Source organism: Mobula hypostoma, chromosome 31, assembly GCF_963921235.1.
Source record: "Mobula hypostoma chromosome 31, sMobHyp1.1, whole genome shotgun sequence".
NCBI classification, from domain to species: Eukaryota; Metazoa; Chordata; class Chondrichthyes; order Myliobatiformes; family Myliobatidae; genus Mobula; species Mobula hypostoma.
The window spans coordinates 1993309-2013775 of NC_086127.1; the positions used below are offsets into that span (position 1 = coordinate 1993309).

Here is a 20467-nt window from a genome sequence, read left to right on the forward strand (position 1 = left end):
TACATTTTTTAATGCTGATAATCACCTCAAACGATGGTGATGAATAAAGGATAAAATTTACCTGGAAAGATAGTCAAGATCGTAAAGTTGGAGGAGCAATCATAGACATACGTGATAATTTAAACACGAGGCTGCTTATGGTAGGAAATGAGTAGAGAATTACTGAAGATATCTGTGTTATAATTGAAACCAAGAAGGATAATGGAATTATATTGGCGTATGTTATAGACCCTGTCACATTAACCCATGCACCCTGTTCATTTTCTACACCTTCACAGTATGGTCCGGGTCAATTTTGACCCGGCCCAAGAATACCCTCATAACAAGTATCTATACCAAATTTTCAAACACAGATCTATTTAGAATGTATAAGTAGCTTGTTTGACATTAATACATGGGTGATTAATGCTCAATTAATGTTTCGGAGATCTAAAATCGATTTCAATAGATACAGGTCAAGTTTGTCCCGGAACAGCCTCAATGTACAAAAAATTGCAGCACCTGTACACAAGTATAACGTTTTAAATATTTATATTTTTGCGCATTTTGGGTACCTATAGCAAAAGTAATCAAATGCCAGCTAAAGTGGCATTTTGGGTATTTTTACTGCTGTCAAAAGTCAAAACGTGTCAAATGTGACCCCAGCAGTATGTGAGGGTTAAGGCTGGCATTGATCTTAATAAACCTGACTATGAGGGTTATCCGCCTCACATTTGAATATCCTTCCCAGTGTTTCCTTGGAAGCCATTTCACTATTATCCTGCAATGTTGTATCTTCGATATGTGAGGAATTCCTTCACACCTCTCCAATGATGTGCTGTGTAGGTCACAGTTCACTGCCTGGATTACACTGACAAATATGATCTGCCGAGCCATTGATCCACCATATTACTGAACTGTCCGGGTTTATTTTGACCCGGCCCAGGAATTCCCCCATAACAAGTGTCTATACCAAATTATGAGCCACGGATCTATTTCGAATGTATAGATAGCCTGTCTGACATTAATAAATGGGTGATTAATCCTTAATTAATGTTTCAGAGATCTAAGATCCATTTCGATACATACGGGTCAAATTTGACGCGGAACAGCCTTAATGTACAAACACTTGTAGCACCTGTACAGAAGTATGATATTTTTTTAATAATTTCTTTTTTGCGCATTTTGCGTTACTATAGGAAAAGTAATCAAATTTTAGATTTTTAAAAATGGCATTTGGCGTGTTTTTACTGCTGTCAAATGTCAAAGGGGGTCAATTTTGACCCGAACAGTATGTAAGGGTTAAGGCTGGCATTCATTTTATTCAACATGACTTTCAGGGTAATCCACCTTACCTTTTGAATATCCTTCCCAGTGTTTCCTTGGAAGACATTTCACTATTATCCTCCGATGTTGTACTTCGAAATGTGAAGAATTCGTTCACACTGCACCAATGATGTGCTGTGTAGGACACAGTTCACTGCCTGTATTATACAGGATATATATATGATCTGCCGAGCCATTAATCATATATATGCTATATGAACATATGATCTAGGCAGATTTTTCCATGTGAAAATCCGATGGCACGCACTACACGTTATGGCACACGTTGTCATTTTATTGTTGTTATTACATTGCCATCACTGTTGCATTTGATATTGAATTCTGTACGCAATTTATCTATTTATTCAATAACCGACCATTGTGTAATGCTGTCAAAACACTGCAGTTCATGCCAGGTTCACGTCTCCTCCATGAAGGTCTGGTGGGTCTATGCAAAAAGCAGGTACATTTCTTAACAATAATTAGAACAAAAAAGAGCAGGAAAGACATTTATCATTTTCCTTCATATTTCGGAATTGACAGTATCTCTTTTTGAGAGTTACTGCACGGTGACAGGCCATTCCGCCCCAAGGAGCCCGCACAACTTTAACAGGAATGGAGTATATCATTACCTCAAGCCCAAATCTTATTCTCTCTTTGGGCGTCCATTCTATCTGTTCTACCAATGCAACTTTCTTTACTTGACTGAAATATGACGTAAAATGGGCAACTGCTTTCTCGAGCAGCTATACCCTATCGACTAAAATAGGAATTTCCAGGTCCTCAACAGCTTTAATTCCTAAAAGTTGCTGGTGAACGCAGCAGGCCAGGCAGCATCTCTAGGAAGAGGTACAGTCGACGTTTCAGGCCGAGACCCTTCGTCAGGACTAACTGAAGGAAGAGTTATTATTTATTTGCTTATTTATTTATTTATTTATTTGGTAAGACTTTGATATCAGTTTCCACCCTCGAATACAAAGGATTTAATCACAACTAAGCAAAGTGTGCATGTAAATCGTTTGAATACGCTTCTAATTATATCGCTGAATATTGAAATAAGAAAATAGTACCTCCTGTCTACTTAACAAGTGTCTGTCTGTAGCAAAGTTGCAGTTAATACTAAGGGAGGCATAGAGCGAGAGAGAGAGAGAGAGAGAGAGACGGTTCAATGGGTACCCTTCCAAGACATCTTGAATACGTAGAGGAAACTGAAAAATGCACATGGAAAAAAAAACGTCTGATCACCGAAGTACTATCCCGGACTGAGCAGGACAGAAATCAAGTTACACAAGGTTGTTTCATTCGTGTATTTATTTATTTAGTTATTTGTTTGTTTGTTTGTTTGTTTGTTTTGTTTATTTGTTTGTTAAGACGATGATATCAGTTTCCACTCTCGAATGCAGTCCAGGCTTATTAGGCGATTAAGAGATGAAAGTAAGTTAATAATAGATTACTGCCTCACCAATGTGAAACTGAGAGTTGCACAGATCTGACATAGTATATAAGTTCAAACCAGTTTCGCTAGTACTTAACCATACCAAATACTGTAAAAGGTTTGAATAGGCTTATTGTCACTATTTATTACAAATTACTACAATTTTTACATTGTACATTTAGACATAGACGTGACGTAAATTTGTTTGCTCCTCTTGTATCTAAAGGGTGTAGGAAATAAAGGCAACTTAATTCAATTCAATTCAATGCCCAGTCTTGCTAACATGCCTTCTTGTTTTGTTCTCTGATGCCTATGATGTATCAACTCGGCACATCAAGACTAATTCAAATTTGAGTTTATCGTCATACGCACAGTAACATGTATAAAATGATGAAATATAAGCAAAAAAAAAAGAAAACAAGAAATCACTTACTTCAGACAGTGTGACTTTAGAACAGCAGAATTCATACAAAAAAAAAACGGAAAAAAAATCAGGCTTCAAACTATGGTGCTCGAAGCTTCCAGATCAGATGGCAATTCAACTCTCCTGCCCATTTTGTATATTAAGTATATTAAGTACATCATTATCGCAAGCCCAACTGTCATTCCCTCCTTCCGAAAACCGAAAGTGCTTCTCTTAATATTACTCCTTTGTTGTATATAAAATTTCTCCCCCGAGACCACCCGCAAAATGTCGACGCAGAAATAAAAGGTCAACCTGGCAGCGTGAATGAATCTGACAGAAATAAACGAAAACATATAGAAAGTGAAGAAGATACTGTAGACAAAGTAAAAAGAAGATCTGCCGAAGTTATGCACGGTGCTGGTAACCAAAGTGAGTTTGAGGTTATACAAATAACGAGTCTAGTTCCCGCTACTGGAGCACGAGAGGAAAAACCAGGAACATCGTCGGAGGGAAGAAACATACGTGGTGAGTATGCTTTAACCCTGTACCAAATGTGCTTCCAAGACCTTTCCAAATTAAGTGGGTATTGTTTTTTGTTTAATTTGGATCAGAAGAAATAAACAGCCATTGAATCTCCGCGGGACAGGCAGCATCTGTGATGGCAAAAAGTTGATATTTGTGATCTGCCAGTGACTCGACGATAAATGTTGAAACTTCCCCCACAGACGGTCCTTTCGCCGTTTACATTTTCTTTAATAATTCGGCATTTCAAAGTCTAAGTTTCTGTGAGTTACTGCACGGTAGCAGTCCATTCCGATCCAAAGAGTCCGCGCTTATTGTGTTCCTCTTTGTCGTCTTTTCTTCCCCTTTGTTTCAATACGCCTTCATTTACATTGTTGAAATACGTCTCAGGTTGAGAGACAGCTTTGTCGAGCCCTTCTGCTCTATCGGTCAAAAGAGGAATTTCCAGGTAGCAAGCCGTTTTAATTCTTGTCCCCTACCCTGATCCGACACAGATATAAAAGAACATCGTGCCACCGGGAATGAATCTGACAAAAATAAACAACAAAATATAGAAATAGAAAGTACTGTAAACGACGCCAACAGGGACCTGCCGAAACTGAGTACTATGCTGCTATCGACGGTGAGGGGATTGTTATAGACTTGATAAATAACAATCCGGCAACTGGTGTAGAGTAGTAAAAGCCAGGGGTATGATAGAAAGACTGGTGATGAGTATGTTTTAATTACGTAGCCTCAACATTGAAGGTGACCCTTTAGTAAAGATGTAAGGAGTTTTTGTTTAGCCAGAGAGTAATAAATCTGCGGAATGCTCTGACTTGCACTGCGGTGGAGGCCAAATTCGTGGATATACTTAAGGTGGAAGGTGGTCGTTTCGTGATCTATTAGTGTAACAAATAATATGGCTGGAAAGCAGGTGAATCAGTTTCAGTGGAATCCGTAATCTGCCACGATGGACTGGAGCAGTGGTCTCGATGGACTGAGAAGGCAAATTCTTTCCCTTTGTATTATGGTGAGTTGTATTATGGAATCGGCCTTATCTAAATTATTCAAATGCGACCGAAGTAGGGGACAACTTTGTCGAGATCCTCGACTCCATCTAGGAAGTGCGGAATTTCCCGGTGGCCAACGGTTCAAATTCCTAACACATTGCTGTACCGACATGCTGGCTGATGCTCTTTTTTTTGCGAGAACGAGGCGATAATCACAGGGAAACAGTTGACATCCGACTCCCTCTTTATTCATTCCCCAGGTTGGCCTCTATCCTTTCGTCCTCAGCTGCATACAACATTCCATATGCTCCGGTTTCTACCTTTCTACCACTTACCGCTCTCCTCTTCCATCAGATTCTTTCTTCTTCAGCCCATTACTTTCCTCACCCAGTCCCCCATCTTCATCTATCATCGGTGAGGTTGTTCTAATTCCGATCCATCCGAACTTTTTCTTCTTACGTTTTCCCCTGTTGTTTACTGTCCTGAAGAACGATGTCGGCCCGAAAGGTAATTTCTTTTGTAAGTGCCTGACCTGCAGAATTTTTCCATTATCTTGAGAGTGCTGCTCTTCAATGCACTGTGTGTGGCTGGTTTTCTACTAAACGACGCCCAATTAAGAGAGGCCGTGAACTTATGTTTCACTTATTGAGCAAGAGATAATTGTGGACAGTGGAGAATCCAGAGAGGTTCGCATACCAATTACCGCTCTAAGCAAGGAGAACTCAATGGAAAAGCTGTTGTTCATCTATCTCACAGCGATGGCGAATTTATCTCGTTTCTGAATATCTGTGCGGTCGAGAATCTCCAGAGGGGAAGGCCACAAATCCTCGGCTTTGCCTATTGCCTGTTGTCGGTGCAGGGGTCGAAGCGCCTGGCATTGATGGTGCTCGGTGCTCGGTGTCGGAGAGCTGGTCGGAGGCTCGGAGTTTTCGGACGGACTCCCAGTTGGACTGTAGTCGGATGCTTCCAGGATGCTGCATCGGCAAGTTTGCGGCGCTGGAGGTTCAGCATCTGCGTGAGATGAAGGGACTTTCGAGAGACTTTGAGACTTTTTACCGTGCCCATGATCTGTTCTTTATCAAATTACGGTATTGCTTTGCACTGTTGTAACTGTATGTTATAATTATGTGTTTTTTGTCAGTTATTCAGTCGGCTTGTCATGTGTTTCTGTGATATCATTCTGGAAAATCATTGTATCGTTTATTAATGCATGTATTATTAAATGACAATAAAAGAGGACTGCATGTCCTCAAAATCTAATCTAATCTAATAATCTAACATCAGGCACTCCTTACTGGACTATTCGCATTCCGATATTTAGTGAACTATAATCCTTAAGAATTGAAAGTAGAAAGGCATGGAATTGCCTGTATTTTGGGAATTACAATTTCCATGTCCTGTAAGCTTACCAGCAGTGCAAAGCTGAAGCTCTCAGTCTCGTGCTACAGATTTACTGTGAACGTTGTGTCCATGGAAGCTAAGGGATTTAAAAAAAAACAACGATTCTACCTTTCCTGTCAGTTTCCTTCTCTGCCCTATCTTTCTCCAGTGAATAGAGATAAACCGATCAGGAAGTTGAAACTGCCACCCGCGAAACAATGGCTGTTTTTTTTTTGCCATTAGCTTAACTCAAAACAGGCTACACTTCTACACAAAACATTCACTAACATCGAAATTGCAATTTTATTTCTTACTAATAGTAGAAGACGACACAACGAGTGTAGTAAAGTACGGACAGGATGCAGCTTATAGGCCGCTCCGAAAGTCGATTCATTGATACGGCGGGAGGAAGCTAAATGTTGACTGCATACGCGCCTCTATTTACAATGACACTTAGATTGCAGTAGTCATCATTTACGAACAGGCAGGCATTGCATTAAAATATTGTTCTTTTTTTTTGGCATATTAACAGAATATCGTCCTGATAAAATTATACACATTTTGGCAAGTTACAATGTGTGAGAGAGATAGAGAAAGACGTAGAGAGCAGAGAAAGTGAAAGTGTGAGAGGGAGACAAACAGACGGAAAGAAATAATGTGTGAAAGACAGAGAGAGAGTGAGTGAAAGAGAGAGAGTGTGGGTGGTGATAGGGGAGAGAGAGAGAAGGGGAATGGGGGAAAGAGAGAGAAAAGGGCTGGTGATGGTGAGAGAGAGAAAATGGGGGGGGGGGGAGAGAGAGAGAGAAAGTTTTAAAACAGCATGTCTTAATCCTGGACGTATTGTGTTTCCAGCTTCTTTCCAAATTTAGTAGCCGTTTGCTTAATTAAATGAAAATAAATAAACTGTTCGTGTAACGCCGCGAGAGGGCAGCATCTCTGTCTGGAGGCAAATGGATTCTGTTTCTTTTCTGGCTGTGTCTTGATGACAAATGTTCTCACTCCCTTCGTCTGGACTAACTGCTGCAATTTCCATGTCCTATACGCTTACTAGCAGTACAAAGCTGAAGCTCTCAACCTGGTTGCGCTACAGATTTACTGTGAATGTTGTCTCTATGGAAGCTAAGGAGTTAAAAAAAATGTCAGCGATTCTACCTTTCCTGTAAGTTTCCTTATCTGCCTTATCTTTCTCCAGTAAATAGAGGTAAACGAAACAGGAAGTTGAAACTGCCACCCGCGAAACAATCGCTGTTTTGTGTGTGTGTGTATATATATATATATATATATATATATATATATATATATATATATATATATATATATCCCTTAGTTTAACTCAAAACAGGTTACAGTTTTACACAAAATATCCACTAGTAGCCAACTTGCCATTGGAAGACGACGCAACGAGTGTTGTAAAGTACGGACAGCATGCAGGTTATCGGCCTCTGGGAAATATTGATTCATTCAAACGGCGTGAGGAAGATATATGTTGACTGCATTCAAACGTCTGTTTACAATGGCTCTTAGTTTGCAGTAGTTATCATTTACCAACAGGCAGGCATGCATTAAAATATTGTTGTTTTTTTTTGACACATTGACAGAATATCGTCCTGGTAAAATTATACACATTTTGGCAAGTTATAATGACCTCCAGCTGTCCAGACTTGTGAGTAAGCACCGCGAGCAACTGGAATCGGCAATTAAAGATATCGTGGAGAACATTAGCGAGAAGCTCGTCAATGAACAGCGGATGAGAGAATTAAACCTTCAGGTTTGGGTTACATATTTTGACGTGCTATACTAAAGGATATATCTCACGTGTTGTGACATCTACATAAACTTTGCCAAATAAGCGATGTAATCATTAACGTTTGTTTTTTAAATTACCGGTATGAAACAAATTGCTGATATGAAAATGTCGGTCCTTGTTTTGAAGATGAAACTTGAAGCGAACAGCTGCTGTGCATTCCCTTTTAGTCTTTAGCTGTTGGAGGAAGGAGCTGGGCAGCCAGATGATCACAGAACGGTATGCATTCTCAATGGTACAGCAGCAGTGGTCGAGTGCTGGGTCCCCTTCTGCTGCAGAGGTTGCGCTAATGATAATTATACAGATATTTCTTCAAGCAAACTTCCGACAACGATGTGAAAGGGGTCATGGTTGTTTTTTTTCGTTTATGCTAATCATCACATAAGAAACGTCGAATACATTTGAGACATCTGCCTTCAGCAGTGTGTAAACTGTGGTCAGGAATACGGTGTATAACTCTCCCGGTGTGCAGAGTGGTGGACCTTAATCAGTTGATATTCCAGGTTGAGAGGACAAGGGTACCACAAGACCATTTCTTCCAAGCAATGGAACACAGATTGTTACCGTTTTCCTTCCTCGAATTTACAGCCCAATCCTTCCGGTGAATTGACAAACTCTTCGGCTGGAGCATCTGTCTGGACTGTCAGAGATGAGCCTTGTCTCAGTGAACTAGGGAACGCAGCAATCCGCCATTGCCTTCCGTTTCAACAATCTTGGGTTCACATATGGTTCTCTAGTGGCTGTATGGGCTAACAGAATGACAGGCAGAGGTAGTTTCAGAGAGCGACGCTTTAATCTGGCTTGAGTTTCGGCTCAGCGCGAACTTTATTGTGTGTGGTGCATCAATTTCTGAAAGCCAAGCTCAGCAAACTATTCGGGAGATAGTAAAATCGCTAGATCGTTGAGGTTCAAATGTAAATTTCCAAAACGGAAATTGTAGGCTGCAGATTGCGGTGATCGAAGACTTGAAAATGAATATCTCGTGGTATATCCACTATATACTGAGCGACTGGGCCCCGGCCAGAGAGTGAGGAAGATGTCAATATTTGGCACATTTATGCGAAGTGCCTGTTTGCATGATTAATAAACAGGAAGGTAGTACCGATTTTCGGGAATTTAGTTACATATATCACTTTGGCATCGCATTAATAATAATCAAAAAATGTTTTAATGAAATATTGCATTTTAACTTCTGGATTTTCTAAAACTATATTCTTGTCAATTATTTCTCTAATTTCTAAATTAGAACTTTGGTTACGAAATGTGAAATGCACTATATCTTTGTCAAGCTTTTTAAACTGAGACATAGGCTATGCTGTTCTTTGTTCTTCGCTGACAGCGCGATATTTAGTATATTAACAACAATTTGACTGGAAAGCCACGGTTACCCTGATGCAAATTTGGAGCTGCTTTGAACATATAATTCCTTTAAGCAATCTAACTCCTTGAAAGAGCATTTTGATTGGAAGGCACTGATGGAGAGGAAGTATTTTGTGATTACCAACAAAGCTCTAATTCTCGAAAATAAAATGGAATGGTCGTCATGACTGGGACTGGATTCAACTTTATTTTAATCCGTGTACAGAAAAAAAACACACACTCACACGTTGAAATACGTCGTTTGTGTTAATAAACTACATGCTCGAGGATATTCTGGTGGGCACCTATACGTGTCGCCACATATTCTGATGCCAAGCGGATGATCACGAATCTCGGCAAAATAACAAATATTACAACTATGCAGAAAACAACAACATTAAAGCCCCCGTCCCCCTTCTATCCAGTCACACATACGGTCCTCTAACCCACAGAGAGTCTGTCTCCTTTTGCTTCTCTCCCTTTCAATGAACTATAGGAAGTAGACAGAGACACTGAAAATTAGCACGCCGTCTGGCTCCTAATTCATTTAGACTTTATTTTGTCAGGAAAATTAGCATTCGTCCTTGCTTATCAGGCAGAACCAAAATTTTTGTTGGTTACTATGCTAATCTTGCGACGGCGAAAGTTCATGAGATTACCTTCCCACATGTATTATCTTTGCATTTACAGGAAATAAATAATTTGACCAGGAAGAACCAACGGCTGAAAGCTTCGCAACTACTTTTGAAATCAGTACTTCACGGAAACATTTGGGACTGTAGAATATTTTTGAACATACTTACCAAAATGCAGGTGAACCTACAATGTCTGATTACGTCTATGACGCAGGATGATGAGGAAGGTAAGATTCTGAGAGAAAAATATACTTGAAGCTATACAGATCTGTGGGACCCAAGCTCATAAAAGATCATAGCCTTGCACATATAACCAGAAATAGGAACCAGCAAATAAACGGGACCAGCTTTCAAACTTCGATTTGCAAACGTAAATAATTCGTGAAAAAGAACGCTTGCGTCTAATGCAATGATCTAATCATTACGTCACTTAAGAAGGCACAGGATTCAATATTATAAATAAACAATACAAAATCTTCAGATATAAATCCTCCCTCCCCCAACTTTTAAATCTCCTTCTCATCATGTTTGATTTTTTTTTTTCTGTCCAGCCGAAGAGTCTCCGACCCAAACGTCGACTGTACTTATTTTTTTTCCATAGATACCGCCCGGCCTACTGAGTTCTTCCAGCCGTGTGTGTGTGTTTGTGTGTGTGTGTGTGTGTGTGTGTGTGTGTGTGTGTGTGTCTGTGTGTTGTTTCAATGTTATGGATGTAATTTGTCACAACTGCATAAAAAAGGCTGGGATATATGAAATATCGTAATAAATTCGTTCGATCCGGAAAAGTATGTTTATTGTCATGCACTAATTGCACTATCGGAGTACAGGCTTGTACCGCCATCCCGAAAATTATGGCTGCTTCATCTGACAGTGACTATATCAACGCGTTGATACATATCTGATTATGTTGCTTCATTGCAAAGTTTAATTAACAGTAGATACATACCGTAGATTGTGATATAGAACTGTAATATTGCTGCATGTCCTAAATCAAAGACAATTAATATTATTTCTTGTCAGACCCTAACCACCGTTTATTTAGTGTGCAATTGAGTATATGTATGCTGGAACAATCCCAAAACCAATTAATTGTTTATTTGTTATTCATTATTTCAGGTGTGATTCTTCAGTACAGATATAATCTCCGAGTTCAGAGTAGGAATATGAAAATGCCCACGTTACGTTTAATTTCTGACGTCTATACTAACCAAAGAATTACGATGACACACTCTCTGTCTGAGGATGCAACCGAAGGAAGAGATAATCACGTTCGAGAAGTTGAGATCCACGAATGACTGAAAAAAAGCAGCAGCGATTCTGATAAGACCACGATCTGCGTGGTCTGTGGGGCTGCAGGGTCTGGGAAAACGACCCTAATACAGAAGATAATCCACGACTGGGCCACAGGAATGAATTATGAAGAGTTCAGATTTGTCCTTCATTTTAAAATTCAGAATTTAAATGCAATAGAAGGAAGAATAACGTTAAGTAGATTGATAGCTGACGCATATCCCTACTTGGAAAATTACCTGCATCATTTGTGGAAAGAACCCAAACGTTTATTATTTATATTTGATGATTTGAACAAATTGCATCGATCTTTTATTTTCTCTGACAATGAAAGAAGCAGCGATCCACGACACAGTTGTACCGGACCAGAGTCTAATTGTTTAGTGGTCGACATCCTACGCTGCCTCCTGCAGGGAGAGTTTCTGAAAGGCTGCTCAGTGCTGATCACAGTCGGGCTTTGGAAACAGGAGATGCTGCGTCATGTAACAGTAGATTCAACCTTCCAAGTCATGGGATTCACTTCTGAGAAAGTAAAAGAATATTTTTGCTGTTACCTCCGTCATGGGCAGTACAGAAAATATATTCTACAATTGATTGAGGAGAATGAAATATTGCGAAACATGTGTAGTAGCCCTCTATTTTGCGTCACTCTCGCCTCATTTCTGGAGTCTCACCGACCACAAAAAGAAGAAACAACAATGCCTGTCATAAACCATACTCAGTTGCTCTTTGACTACATCACACTCCTTCTCGGAACATGTGGATATGACGATAACACAACTCAGAAGTCTTTAATTGCATTCGGCGAATTGGCCGAGCATGGAATTAGACGTAACACCCTCTTCTTTTCGTTGGAAGCAGGTGCTTCAGTTGATCTAAGTACTTGCCCACCCAATTTTACCTCGGCTTTTCTGATCCAGGTTACGGACAAAGAGAGTTGTGGTGCTGTTTACGGATTCAGTAACTCTGTTGTACGAGACTTCCTTGCTGCATTTGCGAACATCCTGAATGCTCCAATATCTCGACTGAAAGGGTTACTCGATGAAACGTTTACGGACCCTGATGGCAGATTCAGGATATTTTCACTTTTTCTTGTCGGCCTGTCTGCACGGAATGCAATTGATCGCCTAAAGTTGGAATTGGGTTCAGAACGTTCTGAAGTTACTTCGTGTATCTCCGAATGGCTGACAAAAAGTGTCAAAAGACGACTGGTGAACATGGACGGGAAGATTGCCCAACGCACGTTTCTACACACGCTGTACTGCTTACATGAATTTGGAGATAATGAAATAATGAAGGAAGTGCTGACTCCTATTACAACAATTAAATTAAATCAACTCGTCCTCACATCTCCCGATCGCGCAGTTTTATCCAGAACTTTAAAATATTCTGAGATGATTGAGGAGATGGATCTCAGTTCATGCCTTGCACAGCCAGAGGAAATGAAGCAACTGGAACAGCTGCTGCACAAATGTGTAATTCTCAGGTAATTTCTCAACCATCCCATATATTCCGCATTGGAATTAATTCATCGTAGGGCTTAATTTGATTGGCACTTTTAGGTTAAAGTTTAAAACTTGTGTATGAGCATTTTCCAAGATAGCACCGTTCATCTCAAGCTACGTGAGCTCTTGTAGAGTGGATGCGTAGCGGGGGTCAGTCCATTCGTGTTTGAAGTGGGATTTTTTTTTTCTTTATTTGCTTGAAATGGGAATTCGGAATCTATCCAGTAGTCGATACTGATGGCAGCAATTGCCGGCATTCAGTTGTATGTTATTTGATTTCACTAACTCTAACGGATTACTTACAAAATCATAACCGCATGCACCGAATTCTACTATACAACTCGCCTTAATAGTTTAAAAAATATTTTGGAACGAGGTACGATTATACCCTACCTGTGTACTCTGTCGATCATTAGAGTTCATTTGAAGTGCAGTAACCATGGCCAGAGGGAACATTGACTTAATGGCAATAGTTGTAAAATTTGTTTTGAATTACATTTACTGTATCATGTGGAAAATATGCAAAACGATTTATTGCACTATAATATGTTTTCTCTATCGGGATTAATTAATTATTCATATTTATATTGGTTACTTAGATTGAATCAAAATAACTTAAAAGACTCAGGAGTGAAGCCCCTTTTCAATATTCTGAAGGAACGTGACTGTAAAATACAAACGCTGGAGTGAGTAATTGCCTGTAATTTCGACCTACCATTTAATTAGGCTTCTCATTGGTGTATCAACTGTTATCAAACAATCTATTTTATACTTCTGTGCACAGGACATTGTAGAAGCTGTACTTCGTAGCATCAGACAAACTTGGCAAAACATCATTTAGCCCGGCAGCATAAATATCTGGAAAAAATCTGGTAGACACTATGCATGGGGAATGAGAGTGCTGACGGAAGATGTTAGACAAGTCGTCAGTAGAATTAATGAGTGGCTGCCCTGAAATGGGACAGGCGGACGTCTGCATGGTGATCGATAAGGGGCACATAGATACACGTAACAAATGAATAAGACTTGAAAAAAAAACAGATGAAAATGGATGTAAATGTAACTAGACAAAAAATAGAGGAAAACGGGCAAGTGACTCCATTTGGGCTGAATTGAATTTGAATAAGCAGGCAGACTCCATAGTTGATGGAGACACACAGAGGCCGAAACCGAACAATGCTGGAACTTATAAGAGAGAAATTTGATGTCGCAAACAATGGGTTGTGATGATGAGCATAAGCAATCACAGATAATGGGACAATCGAGTTGTTATCTTCCCTCTGCACGCAAAGTCTTGATCTTGTGTCAGTCTTCAATATCGATCATTGTTTTCCAGAGATAAATCCTGCCTGGCTCGCCGAGATCCTCAGAAGTTTGCTAGACGCTCCTTTATTTATGTGTATTTGGATAAAAAAAAACGAAACTGATAAGTAATAGATTTGAAGTGCAGCCATTTTACTGAGAGAATAAATTAGAAAGTATTCGGTCGTCATCAGCCTACAAGCCATAAATGTACACGTATGTCGGTCTGTGCGTGATTCTCTCTATGTTGGTGTGCATGTGTGTGTTTGGCCAGATTTTAAGTCTTGTTTGCTTTCCACACAGGCTGCGATCCAACCATTTAACAGATAATTGTCTGCATCCGCTTTTCTCCGCTCTCAGTATAAATCGTTCGGTAACGCAGCTGAACCTGAGCAATTCCAGTCAGGATGAGAAGCAAGCCAACCAGTTTACTCATGAAAGATTGCAATATCATGTGGAAAATTACGCTCAGCTGAAAGAAATCAGGTGCGTTTATCTTTGTCCATGTATATTATTTAAATATAGTTGGGTAAAACATTGTTTTTGAAACAGAACATTGACATCTTTTAAAATGAAACCTTAATCATTTTAAGATATGGCACAAATAAAATTATTCTTGGGACTAAATATAATAATTAATTTCTTATAGTACAATATGTTGGATATTTATATCCAAACAACATCCAGTAGGCACTACATTTCGATCTAATTAGCTCTTCTTGTTTTTTTTTGTGATTTTTTTTTTACAGATGGCTACGCTATGAATCTATTCGAGAGGACACTGCATCAAATACTTTAATCTTAACAACAGACTAACCGTCAAAAAGGTTGCATCTATTTACATGAATAACATGTACTCCGCCGTACATCTACTGCAATTTCAAAGGAACGATTCAGTTTGTTGCAGGTTGAGCATAATGTCACCGTTTTTGATCACCATAGAGAACCGAAAAGGACATATACACACAATTCCTCAGAAACATCAGCTTGTTTGTTTGATCTCAAAGATATTCTGAATTGGTTTCAAATTTGCTTCAGGCATTATGAAATGACAACGGTGGGTTGAAATGTGTTGGACAGCATATCATTCCACCAAACAATAATTACATTAGACTTTCATGAATATTGGAATGTTGCAACGACAGTGGACAGCTGCAAGGTCTGTAAAATTATCTATTCACCTCGTGCTACATTACATTGTCAGATGCCACCGTTTGGATCAATAATACTGTATGTATGCAAGACAAGCCGATAAACGATACACATTTTAGTGGCATACGATTATCATTGCTGCGGCTCAACATCGGAAGGCTATGTTTTAATATCTAGTCTACCAATAGGCGGGACGTTCTTCACAAATGTGCGTTCGGATTAAATGCTGGATATGCAATGAGATATCACCTCCAAATCCGCTATTGTCCAATGTGTTCCCCTATAAAATAGATATAAAATAGAGCATTCTTCAATTCAGTGCCACGACTGGTGGTTTCGCCTTGGGAGCAGTACGCAAAAGTGACAAGCAAGCAAGCAAGTTCATTTGTAATTCAGTTTTCAAATACAAGGCTCTTCAAAGTGATTTACAAGGAACAGATATAAAAATAAAAGAGTAAATTTCAGACAATGTGTAAGATAATTAATTAACTCAAAAATTGATATGGTAAATAGAAGTTAATTCGTCCAAGCATAGTTGATTCGGTTACTGAAATATGAGCACGTACACCGTAAAATTTTAAGAGCCACGGCATTATGTGTAATGTCCAGAGCAAGTGAAACATACTCACAGACAAAAATCAGGAGATCATAGCGACATATTTGCAACACAAACTGCATTGGTCCACAAATAATGTCTGCGGAAACACGGCACTGACGGCTTAAGATGAACACATTCTCCTTCCTTCTACGCGTAAGCAAAATTTAAAACCAAACGATTACACTACCATGGTCGCATGAATCGACAACACCTCTCTCTCTCTCTCTCTCTCTCTCCTTCCCTCCCTCCTCTTAGCTCTCCTCCTCTCAGCTCTCTGTCTCTCTCTCACTCAAGCACACGCAGACAACGAATTTTCTCATTTCCATTATCCCATTGTTCAGTTATATCCAATAAAATCCTTTCATTTTCACACTTTAGTTGTTCCACATACCAACTGTCAGTTTCGTTGATTATTCTAATATCACGCACGCACTCGTATCCTCACATTCACCTGTTCTATTTATTATCTGACGGCTAATGCCACAAATCTTCTGATACTGGCTCATAGAAACATAGAAAACCAAGGATGCTCCAGGAGGAACTCATAGAGTGAGGTTGTTTTTGGCTTCACTCCATTACCTTTTTTTTTAACCTATGATCACCCTTATTTATTTTATTTTACCTACACTAGAAGATTTATTTAATAGTATTGATGTTTCTTTGAACTACATCCGTGAAATTTGAAGAAATGAGCAAATAAATAAGTACAAGATCAAAAGGGCGAGATCTTAAAAATGGGAAAGACTCCGATGGAAATAGGAAAAAAGGGTGAATCCAAACAAACTGAGCTAACTGATGATAATCTGATGAGTCCTTTAAAAGGAAAAAAAGAGATCAACAACGTCAAAGTTTTAAAGCAGATTTAAAGTCAATTACGGATTATTTTCAATCGATTGATTGCGAAGTTAAACAACAACAAAGTAAATGACTGAATTGGACAAGGATACTCGGAAAAAGAGATTTGAGAATTGAGAGTTTGAAACAAGCAATGTCTTCGACGATTAAGCAACTGGAGCTTTTTAAATCCAAGATTATTGATCTTGACTACGGATCTAGAAGACAGAACGTACGTATAATTGGTCTCGCCGCGGATGTCGAGGAAGGATACCATTTAAAACTCTTCGTTCAACTTTTAAAGGATGCGTTTAGCTCTGTATTCCCGGACCATCCCCCATTGCTTGACCGCGTTCACCGTACATTGCGCCCCAAACCGTCCTAAGAAATTAAACCCAGGCCAGTGATCCTCCGTTTCCACTATGTTCACGTTAGAGAACATCTTATTCGATTTGCCCGTCGGCAAGGTTTGATTTAATTTCAACATTATCAGTTCAATTTAGTGGAGGCCTACAGTCCAGAAGCGCTGAAGGAGCTGTTGGCTTTTAAGCCTCTGATGTCGGAATGCTATCAAAAAGGTCTCAGACCAGCCCTACTGTATCCTGCCCGTTTAAGAATTTCTCCTTCGCAGGGTACACGTTGTGTCTTCTATTCCGCAAGTGCGCCTCGAAGTTTTTTTGGATGAGCACTATTCAACTACAGTCGATAGTTCGCTCTAATTAATGTTTTGCTCTCGCAGCATCGGCTCTTTTTTTTTACGTGCTTTTTCTTTAAAGCCTATAATCATCGTATGAAGATGGACTTTTATAAGTTCAAGATTCTGGTTTTGGGTTAGTAGTGTTGGCATTTTTAGCATCACAATTGAAGTTTTTACATGTTGATGATTTCATTTTTTTTTACTTTGTTAATTCCTAATGATTTGATTTCTGACACTGTCGCTAACGATTTGATAGTGAATTTCCATCGTATGAAGGAATATCTTGTTTATTTTTTGCTCCGTATAATTATGATGACTGTCTGTTTCCCTTCTTTCATAATATATTTTGTTCTTTTCGACTACGCCATCTTTTCATGTTCCCTCTGCCCATAATTCTTTTATTTTTTTGAAGGGCCGTTTTCAATTATTTATCTTTGTAATTGATTAATGATATGCATCAGCGCTTATTTTATTTTCTTACCTTTTAGAAAGCACAATATGAAGATTATTATAGTACAGTGTTTTTTTTATTTCGGGGGTTCGCTTTTTAACATATATCTTTGGAGTTGCCTTCTGGAGAAATGGTGGTAAATTTAGTATTGGTTCTTAATTCTTTTTTCTAGCCCTTTCCGGCTTAGTTTCGCGACTTTATGGGTGGAGGGAGGGGAGTTCTTTACGTTTTGTATTAATCTTTTCTATCGGGCTGATTCTGAACAACAAAGATGTCTGCAGTGTCGTGACTTCTGATTCAACTGTGAATATTAAATACGCTACCAATTTACATTATATACCAAAGGGTTGGCTTTAAAATGTGGCTCAGATTATTAATTTTGTCTCTTGGTATACAAATGGTTTTAACCATCCAATAAAACGAAAAACAAACTGTTTTAAAGTATTCCAAAGACTGATTGCTCATATTATTTTCGCAGAAGAAACTCATGTGAGGAAAGAGGATAATCAACGATTTGTTTTTTTTTTAGATTTTGGAAGGCACAAATTATCCCTTCAACTGTCAGGCCAAAGTGAAAGGAGTTTAATTTTTTTATGGATCCCTCAATTACATTTACTGATTAAGACATTGTTTCAGATCCGAGTGGTAGATTTTTGTTAAATACTGGTTACTTTTTAATTAAAAAAGTTGCCATGGTCAATGTCTATGCTCCAAACATGGACTACCTCGACTTTTTTAAGCATTTATTCACTTTTTTCCTAATTTAAACGAGTATATTTTAATAAGGGGAGGTGATTTTAATTGTTATTTAAATCCACTGATTGATAGATCCATATATAGTCAGGCTTTACCGAGTAAGTTGGTTACTCTTATCAACTCTTTTATGATTGAGTCTGGATATTTTGGGGAATAATAGCTTTAAGTCCTTTTCAGAAAGGCGTAACAGCAACTATTTATAATATAATTATGAAAATGTGTCCAGACGTATTTAAGTTATGAGTGATTGGGAAAAAGAATTTGAGATTACTTTACCGATTGAAAAACGGGGAAAAAATTGTTCAATTAGTTAACTCATCCTCTGAATGTGCTACAACATGTGTTGATACAGTTTAAACTAGTACATAGGGCCCTTAGGTCCAGGGATAAAATAGCTTGTTATTACTGTCATATAAATCCTGTATGCAATAGAAGTCACTCTGAGACAGCTTCTTTAACTCATATGTTTTGTTGATGCTCTTTTTTTTTTGCAAAGAGGAATGGAAAGATATTTTTGAAATTATTCCAACTGTTCTGAGTATTGATTCACAACCTTACCTTATTACTGCAATATTTGGGTACCCAATGGTAGAATCAAGTTCTTTAAACTCTTCAGCTCGTCGGATGTTTGCATTTCGTACATTAATTGCTAGAAGATAAATTTTGTTAAATTGGAAAGAGATTAATCATCCCACTATATTTCATTGGTTCACTCAAACTATGTTGTGTTTAAATTTAGCAAAAAAAATAGAAGTGTTATTTCTGATCACTCTATTAAATTCGAAAAGACTTAAAGGCCATTTATTCAACACTTCCAGATAATGTAATTTGACCCTTTCCAAATCTATTCTATTTTTTCTCAATATATGTTGAGAGGAGCGGAGTCGACCACACTAATGGTTCTTTTTTTTCTGATATTACACAACAGCCCATGTCTTTTATCTTTTATGGTCAATACTCTTTAAGTTCGTTTTTCTTTTGGGGTATATTTCTTTTTTTTTTCATGATATGTATTTTTTCTGTTATTCTCAAATATTATATTTGTGTCCTGTATGATTGCAAGGTTTAATACGCGTGTGTCAACTGGGTTTATATTTAAATATGCTAATTACAACAATGTAATTCCGATATCCCTGTATAAATACTGTGTTATATTTATTATTATGAAACCAATAAAAAAGATAGAAAAAGAAAAAGAAGAAAAAAAAACATAGAAAATCTACAGCACAATACAGGCTCCTCGGCCACAAAGATGTGCAGAAAATGTCCCTACCTTAGAAATTACTAGAGGTACCCATAGCCCTCTATTGCTCTGAGCTCCACTTTTCTATCAAAAGCTTTCTTAAAATATCCCATTGCATCCGCCGCCACCACCGTTGCCGGCAGCCCATTCCACGCATTTACCACTATCTGTGTCAAACATATACCCCTGATATCTCCACTGTACCTACTCCCAAGAACTGTAAACCTGTGCCCTCTTGTGGCAGCCATTTCAGCAGTGGGAAGAAGTCACTGACTCTCCACACGATCAATGCCTCTCATCATCTTATTCAGCTCTACCAGGTCACCTCTTACCCTCCATTGCTCCAGGGCGAATGGGCTGTGTTCCGTCAAACTGTTTTTATAAGGCATGCTCCCCAATCCAGTCAACATCCTTGTACATCTCCTCTGCATTTTTTCTATTGTTTGCTCATCCTTCCTTTAGAGAGACGAACAGAAATGAGCACAGTTCTGCTGGTGCGATTTGACCAGGGTCAATGTAGTTGCCACATTACCTCTAAGCTCCTAAACTCAATCCCACGATTGATGAAGGCCAATGCATTGTATGCTTTCTTAACCACAGAGTCAACCTGCACGGCTGCTTTGAGTGTCCAATGGACTCAGACGCCAAGATCCCTTTGATCCTTCACACTGCCAAGAGTCTTACCATTAATACTGTATTCTACCATCATATTTGACCTACCAAAATGAACCACCTCGCTCTTATGTGGGTTGAACTTCATCTGCCACATCACAGCCAAGTTTTGCATCTTATCAATGTCAC

General features: G+C 38.8%; 2 protein-coding genes across 5 annotated transcripts in view; both read left to right on the forward strand.

The window, feature by feature from the left end:
- LOC134339975 (uncharacterized) overlaps positions 1 to 11144 on the forward strand; it is a 90594-nt gene extending 79450 nt beyond the window's left edge. For all 4 annotated transcript variants that reach the window (XM_063036807.1, XM_063036806.1, XM_063036808.1 and 1 more), the window contains 3 exons: positions 7639 to 7808; positions 9894 to 10065; positions 10955 to 11144. In XM_063036807.1, the coding sequence (XP_062892877.1) occupies positions 7639 to 7808; positions 9894 to 10065; positions 10955 to 11133 (521 nt within the window). In that variant the 3' untranslated portion in view covers positions 11134 to 11144. The remainder of the gene's footprint in view (positions 1 to 7638; positions 7809 to 9893; positions 10066 to 10954) is intronic.
- LOC134339974 (NACHT, LRR and PYD domains-containing protein 13-like) lies at positions 11144 to 19554 on the forward strand. The gene is made up of 4 exons (XM_063036805.1): positions 11144 to 12614; positions 13233 to 13319; positions 14239 to 14421; positions 14685 to 19554. The coding sequence occupies exons 1-4, from the start codon at positions 11248 to 11250 to the stop codon at positions 14749 to 14751; spliced, it is 1704 nt and encodes a 567-aa protein (XP_062892875.1). The 5' UTR covers positions 11144 to 11247; the 3' UTR covers positions 14752 to 19554.
- The last annotated feature ends 913 nt before the right edge of the window (positions 19555 to 20467 follow it).

What these genes read in the sequence shown, in the direction of transcription:
- LOC134339974 (XM_063036805.1), top strand. Translation starts at nt 11,248, where the DNA reads ATGAATTATGAAGAGTTCAGATTTGTCCTTCATTTTAAAATTCAGAAT. An exon ending in CACAAATGTGTAATTCTCAG is followed by an intron (nt 12,615 to 13,232) that starts GTAATTTCTCAA and finishes TTGGTTACTTAG; the next exon opens with ATTGAATCAAAATAACTTAA. An exon ending in GCTCAGCTGAAAGAAATCAG is followed by an intron (nt 14,422 to 14,684) that starts GTGCGTTTATCT and finishes TTTTTTTTACAG; the next exon opens with ATGGCTACGCTATGAATCTA.